This window comes from Belonocnema kinseyi, chromosome 8 (genome assembly GCF_010883055.1).
Source record: "Belonocnema kinseyi isolate 2016_QV_RU_SX_M_011 chromosome 8, B_treatae_v1, whole genome shotgun sequence".
Taxonomy (NCBI): domain Eukaryota; kingdom Metazoa; phylum Arthropoda; class Insecta; order Hymenoptera; family Cynipidae; genus Belonocnema; species Belonocnema kinseyi.
The window spans coordinates 107,221,298-107,231,329 of record NC_046664.1 but is presented as its reverse complement, the minus strand read 5'-3'; the positions used below and the strand labels follow the sequence as shown (position 1 = coordinate 107,231,329).

General features: G+C 33.9%; 1 protein-coding gene across 1 annotated transcript; it reads right to left on the bottom strand.

Annotated features, from left to right (window-relative positions):
• Nucleotides 1-8,059: 8,059 nt before the first annotated feature.
• Nucleotides 8,060-9,244, bottom strand: LOC117178786. The gene is made up of 2 exons (XM_033370259.1): nucleotides 8,974-9,244; nucleotides 8,060-8,529 (listed from the first exon to the last, which is right to left on the bottom strand). Exons 1-2 carry the CDS (start codon nucleotides 9,020-9,022, stop codon nucleotides 8,222-8,224), a joined length of 357 nt encoding a protein of 118 aa, XP_033226150.1. The 5' UTR covers nucleotides 9,023-9,244; the 3' UTR covers nucleotides 8,060-8,221.
• Nucleotides 9,245-10,032: the final 788 nt, after the last annotated feature.

The following is a 10,032-nucleotide window of genomic DNA, read 5'->3' as shown; positions in this document are numbered from 1 at the left end:
CAATTTCGAAAATGGCGCATATAAGCGAATTTGAAATCCTAACCGAAGATATTACTATAAATGTGTATACTGCAATTTAAGTTATTTGGTGATATCATCTGATAGTGGATCGTAACAAGTCGTTGTGTGGGGGTTGATTATGATTTTTTGTCAATTGTGAAAGTTGCGCATATTAGTGCATTTGAAATTCTATCTGGAGAGATCATTATAAATTTTTATATTGCGCATTTGAAACCCCATAGGAAAGTCACTTTATGAATGCGGATTGAATACTTTTCATTTTGTTGGTCATCATTCCTAAAATTGTGTTACCTCCTTCTCGTGGGCAATTTTCAAAATTTTCAAAAAAAAATTGTGGCCCATATGAGCGCATGTAAAGACGAAAAATCCATGTACCTATCTTTATATTGCACATCACTATTGACGATTGAACACCTGCGTTACACTGCCCCCCCCCCTCCAAAATATGATATGTTAACTTTCTGGCGCAAAATTTTTCAGTGTTAACGCATTTGAGCGCTTTTGAAGTTATGAAAGATAGGTATGGTGAATTTGGAAAAAAATTATTAGTTTAGAAAAATCAAGCCGCCCCCCCCCCCCATTTTTATTGCTGATAACTCAGTTATCAATATGGCGCAAAATTTTTTCTGCATGGCTCATATGAGCAAATTTGAATCCCCATAGGAAACTTTCTTCATCAATGCGGATTGCAAACTTTTCATTTGGTTGGTCATAATTTCGTAAAATTTTGTTACCTCCATATCTTAGGAAATTTTAAAGATTTTCAAAAAAATTTGATGGCGCATATAAACGCATTTCAAACCCCATAGGAAACTTCCTTCATCAATGCGGATTGCAAGCTTTTTATTTTGTCGGTCATCACTTCGTCAAATTTTATTACTTGCATATCTTTGGCAATTTTCTAAATTAAAAAAAAAAAAATTATGGTGCATATGAGCGCATTTGAAGACGGAAGAATCCATGTACTTATCTTTATATTGCACATCACTGTTGACGATTGAACACCTTCGTTACACTGCCCCCCCCCCCTCCAATGTATGATATCTTTGTTAAATAGCTAGCGCAAAAATTTTTAGTGATGGCGCATTTGAGCAGATTTGAAGTTATGGAAGATAGATATGATGAATTTGGAAAAATGCTATTAGTTTAGAACAATCACGCCAGGTCTCCCCCCCCCCATTTCGATCGCTAATGACTCGGCTATCAATGTGGCGAAAATTTTTTCTCCATAGCGTATATAAGCGCATTTGAAGATCTTCAAAATCATGTGATTTGAATTTTGATTTTTCAAATGGGGGGGGGATAGCGTTACGCTGCCTCCCCCCGCGTAACACCTGAAATAACTACTACAGGTTTGTGGCGCAAACATTTGAATCGGTGGCGCATTTGAGCGCATTTGGGGCGCAATTCAATTGTCTATATAAAACCCAAAAATTAATAGTGGGGGGGGGGCTGGTGTAACTGACCTTATTAACCCTTAATTCACAAAGACGTTTGATCCTATCATAATAACACTTTGAGAATTTCGTAACATTCAAACATTATAAATCCAAGCTCAACAATTCGATAATATTGGATAATAATGGGTAATATTGAAGGTACCATTTAGCTGCAAAAAAATTACCCGTGATTATTCGCAAGAAGGCTGAGTACCTTTTGTGTATTTTTCATCTTATAGGTTGTTACTAGCAAAATCTGTAATTTGATATACACAATTTCGAGCCAAGATGAGAAAAAGATTGTATTTGACCTTTTTATATTTTATACTGTTTTTTCCGTGAAATTTTAGTATGTGCAGTGTGTAAATACAAAATTATAGACAATATATAATTCTCAATATTTTACAGATCGGCATATTTTTTTCTAGATGAACTCTAATTTTCGAAAAGTTTCAGCTTTGTGTTCTAAAAAGCATCTTTTACTAAAATCTCATGTAGAAAATCAAATTTAAGTCACGTGCAATATCGAGGAAGTCATAAAGTACAATTTGTGGACGAGAAAATTAAATGAGGCTCATATCGACTCAAGCTTAGCTGAAACAAATTCTGGGGTTAGCCGCACCCTTACGGAGCAAGTAGAGCAGCACGTTCAATAATTTAGTAAGGGACTCTATGCTTATAGACATACATGCATACATACAGGGACACATACACATATATACATATAGTATATGACTATATATGGAATAGGTATATCTACATTATACATTCTACGCAATTGAGGTGCTCTGGTTGGCGTTGGCGCTTTCGGCTCGTTCACACGGCAGGAACCTCATTGGGATGACGACACTGCTAAATGAACGCGGCTTTGAGTACTTCTGTGAGCTCTGAACTAGGATGACATGGTTAAAGGAGCGCATTTGAAAGCGCGAACTTCTTTCCCGCTTCACCGTTTAAAGTGTCAAGCTGCAACTAAGATGAACTTCTACCTGTTAAGCACGTTCTACCGGCTCAAGCATCAGTATTGCTCTTTTTTCCTCAGGGTAAAATGGAATGAATGACAGTTCATTAGTAATACTATGGATGAATAGTACAGCGTCAAGAGGACACCCTGTATGAGTACGACTGTGGAAACAATTATGTTATGACAATAAAGGTGCGAGATACTTTAAAAGCCACCCTTCATTGATTCTTAACCTTATGACAAAATACCTTTTTGGAATTATTGATATTATTTAGTACAGAAGAAGCTAAGCAGTTGGGCGATGAAAAGCTTCTTTGGGTGAACATTACTATAAAAGTAATTTAGTAAAATTTTCACACAATCAAAGTTCCAGAACTTTTGTGGTTTATTAAGGTACTCTTGAAATATAAAACAAATGTGTTTCAGTCTAATACATCAATAATATTTTGATTTATAAGGGCGGACCTCCGACATGTCTAAATTCGATAGGTCAATTTTCCCGATTTCTAGCTTCTCGCACATTGAGTCTAAAATCCAAAATCTTAAAGGAAAAATATTTTTAAAATTTAGATCCTTAGTTAGTCAGTAAATCAATAAAGTTTCGAAAAATATTAATATTTCAGAAAATGCCAGCCATTTGAAAAAAATTCGACTTTTACCTAAAAATTTGCTTGAATTTGTTTTTTGAAAATTGTTTTAACAATTTTATTTTTTATTTCCAGTGGTTCGCCGACAAATAAAAAATTTCGAAAATCTGTGATCGCAAGTTCAAGTCGATCGGTCAAATACTTTTTGAGCTATGAGCCGAGCGATTTTGTAAAATGTTAAAACAATATAAACTTGTTTAAAAATTTACATAGTGACAATTGTCTTACGGGTTCCAATCGTTACTCGGCCATTCTAAAAGCATACATTAAGCCAACTTCTTTTTCATAGAGCTTATTTATTTTCAAAATCATATGTTTTCGGTATTGCTGATTGGCTACGATTTTTTTTACTGGCGCGTGGATAGACCTTGTGTGGGTTGGATCATGGCCCGACCGGCATGCTTCGGCGACAAGGAGCTCAGCAACGGCTCTGGGATTTTCCCTGTCTGTTTTGGGGATGTCAAACTATCGTTTAGGCAAAAAAAATCGATTTTTTGGACCCGCTACACGGGATTCCCCCCATAAATACTCATCTCGAATTTCGGGGAGACGAAACACGTACTTCGTAAAGTTTAACATGAAAGCATCTGGCAATGAATAAACACTCGTCCTTCAAGTCATCATTAAAAACGGTTTCTATTTCAGATTTATGATGTTCGATGTGTGTAAACATTAGGATGGTTCAAATTTATACCATAAAAATTCGAATTTCTAGTTTTGGAGGTCATCCCCCTCCCCCATTATTTTATTATGCGGAAAAAGGAATACCTTAATTTTTTCGACTTTTTAATGAAAAATGTTGGTTTTCTAATGAATATTAAAGATAAATACTTAGTATTAAATTTTTATAAATTAAAATTTATTCACCAATTAAGGAATAATTTCCACCCAATAACTTTTAATTTTTAACCCCCTCAACCCCTTATATTGAGCCCGTAAAATGCTTGAAAAAGTTTAAAATATACGTCTTATGTGATATTTATTGTAGAAGGCAGTTTTTAATTATTTTATTCAATAATCATTTATTACTTCCACATTTTCATAGAAAAGGTTGAGAAAAATCTATGTTTTTTTATCTCTCACAGTATATCGCTTATTATTCAGTATTTTCTTATTTGAAAACTTATACCCCTCACTAAGCAATAATCATTTTTAGAACCGATCGATTTCCTCAATAATATAAAATACTGATTCATAAGCGACTTAGTTAAGGGTTCGAAAAACTAGAATCTTCTCCATCCTTCCTGTACAAAGGAGTAATTATCTTTCACAAAAAATATCACTCTTATTATTTATTAATTGCATTATTAATTCCAGAAAATAATAACTTTTCACAATCAAACACATGCAAAATTGTTTAAGCAAATGAAAATTGTTTCAAAAATTACCAATTTCCTAAATAATAAAATATTATATTAAAAATTCAATAAGTTTGTCATTCATTCCAAAAATTAAATAAAAATAATATATTTTCACGATTTATTCTAGAAAGAAAATTATTCAAACAAATTAAAATGAGATAAAAAATACTTGAAAATTTTTAATTTATCAAATAAAAATAATTATTCTTGAAAATTCAAAAACTGCTATTTTTGGTATGAATTTGACATAAAACTGCTATTTTGCATTTTCGGGGCATTTTCAGAACACAATATAAGGAGGTTTTAGGGAACGGGGTAAAAATTACAAGTTCTTACGTGAAAATTATTTCTTGAAAATTCCTTAAGAGATGACGAAACTTTGACATCGAACTTCATTTTCCGTAAGTAAAAGAACCTGTTTCTTTTATAGATTTTCTTCTAGATGTACATTTTTGGAAGGCCGCAGTCCATATTTCCTTGAAGGTTACTTAAACGGCTAATTAACTCTATCAGGGACTTTCTGAATGACGACCAGGATGCACCGGGTCGCGCATCAGGTAGTTTAGCACTTATTCTACGAGAACATCTTAAGAATCTAAATTGTGCCTACGGCCAAAATAACTACCAATGAGGAGTCGATGATCCGGGTGGAACGGATCGAGCACCAGGTCGTTCGATACGTATACTACAAGAGCTTTCAAAAAATTTAAATTTTGTGAATAACGAAAAAAATTCCAAATGGTGGGCGACGATCCGGTTGCAAAGAATCGAGCACCCGGGTTGTCAACTCACCATTTGGAAATATTTTCGTATTTACAAAAGTTAAATTTTTAAGAAATTCTCGTAGAATACGTATGAAACTTAAATTAATTAATTAATTACCTGGAGCTCGATCCGTTGCACTCGGTTCATCGACTCACAATTTCTAGTTATTTTGCTATTGGAAAAATTTTAATGTTAAAAAAGTTCTTGTATAATACGTGCTAAGCTACCTGGTGCGCGATTCGATTCACCCGGATCGTCGGCTCATCATTGGTAGTTATTTTGGCAGTTGGCACAATTTTAATTTTTTAAAACTTCTCATAGAATACTCGCAAAGCTACCTGGTGCATGAGCCGGTGCACCCGGGTCGTCGACTCGCAATTTGGAGTTGTTTTCGTTATTCACAAACTTTAATTTTTTTTAAGTTTTCGCAGAATACGCAATAAAGTACCTGATGCTCGATTCGGTGCACCCGGATCGTTGACTAATTATTGGTAGTTATTTTGGCAGTTGGCACAATATAAATTCTGAAAAAGTTCTCGTAGAACGTGTGATAAATTATCTGGTGTGCGTTTCGGTGCACCCGGGTTGTCGCGTCACCATTTGGAATTGTTTTCGTTATTCACAAAATTAAAATTTTATTCAGGGTACCCTCCTCATTCTCGGGGTCAAAAAACAGAATTTTGTCTATTACCTTATTCGAACCTATAACTCTTTAAGAGTATTCCCTGAAAATTTCAAGTCAAAATTCGAAATACTCTCGGAATTCTAGCCGATAGACGGTCGACGCGTGAGATGGAGCCGAGAGCGGGTATCGCTTGGACTCGAAGCGCAGATACACGGTTTCCTTGTCGGTTATTCATAACACCCTCGCCGTAATTCGGTCCCCCTCGGCTTACTATGTGACTACCTGCTTGAAGAGTCAGAAGGGATTTTGTATGGACCTGACATAGCTGATTAAAGGTGAGCAGGTGTTATACACGAAAAATTTCTTCACAAAACTTCAACGAATTTTTCTCAAAACAGTGTTTTTACGATTGGCGGGCATTGTAGCTCAGAAACTATTGAACCGATCGGTCTGAAATTTCATTATATTTTTCCATACATCAATAGCTATAACTTAGCTGTTATGAAGAAGATTGATAAAGATCTTCTTTAATTTTCATCTTGATTTTTAACTGAAAAAATTGGAATTTTTAAAAAATAAAATTCTGAGGTCCGCCATTTTGTAAATTTTTGCCCGAAATGAATAATCGTTGTCTATTTCCTAGCCAAACATGTACTTTTTTAAATCCCGTTTGATTTTTTGGTTTCTGACGTTCCAGTCACTTGTAATCATGTCCGCCATAAAAAGAGAACTTTTCATTTACCGAAAAAAACAGCTATAAAATGCTGATAAAAAAATTATGTAAACTTTTTTTCTTGTTTTTTAAGTTGTAAGTTACATGCAAATATCCAAATCGATAAAGTCGATTGTTGTTAATTTACTAGCCCATTAAACATTGCAAAAATTATCAATCAAGAATGAGGGTGGGGGGGGGGGTATCCTTAAACTCTTGTAAAATCCGTATTTAACGATATGGTGCTCAACCTGGTGCACCCGGATTATCGACTACCAATTTTTAGTTATTTTGGCTGTTGGAACAAGTTAAATTTCGAAAAACTTCTTGAAGAATACCTGCTGAGCTGCCTGGTGCGCGATTAGGTTCACCTAGAGCAGCGGCTCGTTATTGGTAGTTATTTTGGCAGTTGGCACCATTTAAATTCTTAAAAAGTTCTCGTAGAATACGCGCTAAACTATCTGGTGCATGACCCGTTGCATCCGGGTCGTCGAAACGCCATTTGGAATTGTTTTCGTTATTCACAAACTTTAAGCTTTTTTAAAGTTCTCATAGGATACGCAATAAAGTACCTGGTGCTCGATTCGGTGCACTTGGATCGTCGACTAATGATTGGTATTTATTTTGGCAGCTGGCACAATTCAAATACTTAAAAAATTCTTGTATAATACGTGTTAAGCTACCCTGACTCATGCTTTAGCCACATATTTCCAAGTGTCTTGCCATGCTTGAACCATGCAAACTTCTTTCACGCGCGTTCTTATAGAAATTCAGCAAAATCGAATAAAAGAAACTATGTATCCACCAATGCTTTCTAAAAATTGAGGAAAATTTAGTAGGTTGTTTCCATCTTCAAAACTTTTGCCATATTTAAATTTCAAGCAAATCACATTCAATTATTGACGAAGCATAGCAGAGGGGCCATTATCCATGCTTGATTCACTGTTCAAAAGCATGGGACAACCGTGGCATGACCGTAGGTGAACATAGACCCAATCTTGAGCCACGCTTTCTCCACGCTTACTCCAAGGTTAACACACGCTCAACCCACGGTTAACCCACGCTCACCCCAAGGTTGACCCACACTTATGCCATTGTTGAGCCATAGTTCGCCCAATTAAACCTTTTCCACGCGGGAATACAAGGTGACACTCTTCGCTAAATGATTCTTAGGTTATGTATAACATGATTCTTGATCTTTTACTTTAGTATTTTTGTTCTATTTTGTGTTTGGAATAATAAAAAATACTTACGTTGATTTTTTAAAGTTCCGTTTAAAAAAATCATAGTTCGTATTCCACAACTTTTTCGCAAATAACCGTATAATGACTTATTATTTACGTTTAGACGCAGGCGGATACATTTATAAAATAATTAAGTATAATTCTTTCATAATTTTTTGTCTATTGAAGCATATTTTGATATCTTTTTTAATGTCGTTTTCAATGTTCTTTCTAAATGTCTTTACTAACGAGTTTTGCAAGAAACAAAATGGATTATAAGGAAGTTGAAATAAAAAATATAATTAGTTGATAACGTATTTATTTTTACAACAACATCACTTGAAATGCAGGCATGAAATTGCATGAAGGCCATTGAGGCCCGGCCTATCTACAATCTACAGTCTACACATACATTTTTGAGGGAAGGCCGAAATAACCAATTTATTTTAAGAACAAATTTCTGTTTATCGCAGCATATTTTTTGAACCCATTAAATGATAAACACAACAGTTGGGATCACTTTTCATCCTCACCATCATTTCCGCTACGTATCGATCGTAGTCTTTTGCCAATCTAACAGTTTCCTTTTTGTCTTCAGCAGATTCATTTTTATCTTCAGCAGTTCCATGTCCTTCAGTTGTATGTTTTTTGGTATCCAAAGCCGTGTCTTTTCCATTATCATGCCCACATTTGACAGAAATTCTCGTTTTTTCATTTATTTCATGATCTCCTAAATCCGACGGATTTGGTATCGATAACGACGAAGACAGTTCTGCGGAAAAGATAAAGAGATACATGAATTTACAAGGTTGAAAAGTGATTTTAGGTGAAGTAATGCTTTACTTTTGTTAAATATACATCAAATAAGACATTTAAAAAACTTATACGTATTTACTTCGAAAGTAATTTTCAACAATTAGATGTTTTGTGAATCTAATTAACTAACAGAAAAAATCTAAAGAATTATTAGGAAATTGGATGAGAAATTTGTAATACATCAAGTTCAGTTATAATTTTTAAATTCTTATTTGTGAGATTAAAGAGAAATTCTCAAAACTTTAAATGTTTTTATATTAGATTTTTACGTTTCGGCGCTCACAGATTTCGAAAATAATACAATTTTGTCGGCGTATGTTTATATGTTTTTAGGGTTACCTGAATTTCGTAGCGACAGACATTTTTTTAAAGTGTTAAAGAATTATAATGTTATACTTACGGGAAAAGAGTGCGAAGGTGACCAGCAGAGCAGTAAAAAGGAGTTTCATTTTCTCCAAGTAAAAGAATTTGTTTCCTCTAAATTTCTTTTGTCGTTAAACTAACCAATTTTGGAAGTTGCCGACCCATATATACTTAGCACAAGCTCACTATTGTAGCTATTATGTTTGTTTTATTTGGAGAATTATGTAGAAGGAGAAAAAATAATAATCAGAGTATTGAACTTCATACATGACGATTGTTCACGTTAAATGCGTCAGAATATCATTTTACGATTTCAGTAATCTCAGACAGTAAAATTTAATTCTTCACATCAAGTTAAGGTTACTAATGCCTGAAATGTTGTTCTCTTATTTGAACACGCAGATACTGAAAAGATCCGCGTGTACATTTACGATAGATAGAGTGTCACGTCCCTGAATGTGAATTACCAAAAGTTTACATAAGATGAGAAAATGGTTAAACCTTGTCTTGTAGAACGATTTATTTAGAGTCTGTTGATATAATAATGCTATACTTTAGAAGACATTTAAATAAAATATTGGAAATTAAGAGTGGTCATATATTTCAGTCGTTTTTTTCAGTTACCTCGCACCGATATATAAATTATGTGGGGCTTTTTTTGCGGTTGAAGGGTGAGGTTGTTAGGAAAATCTTACGTCCATGTTGAAGTTGCATAAACCTATTGTAGAAAAAGCCTCACTGGAGGGCAGGTCTAAAAGTCCAAACATTATTTTTATGTAATTCATATATAGTACCTAATCCAAAATTTGATAAGAGTATCTAATTTATTTTCATACCTTTTTTAGAAATCAGAATATATTGTTTTTAAATCGTTATAAAAATAATTGCGAAAGTATTGTACAAGATAACTTTATTATTTTTTGTATTTAATTTTGTAAACAATAAAATAAGTATATTTAAATATTGTAATCACATTTGATTCAGAAAATAATTTAATAAACAAAGTTTGTTTTTTTTTTTAAATATTTTGCAAATCTCCGCATCGCCGTTTCATGATTGAAACTAATTAGAATGCTTCCTTTCATAAGAAATCCAA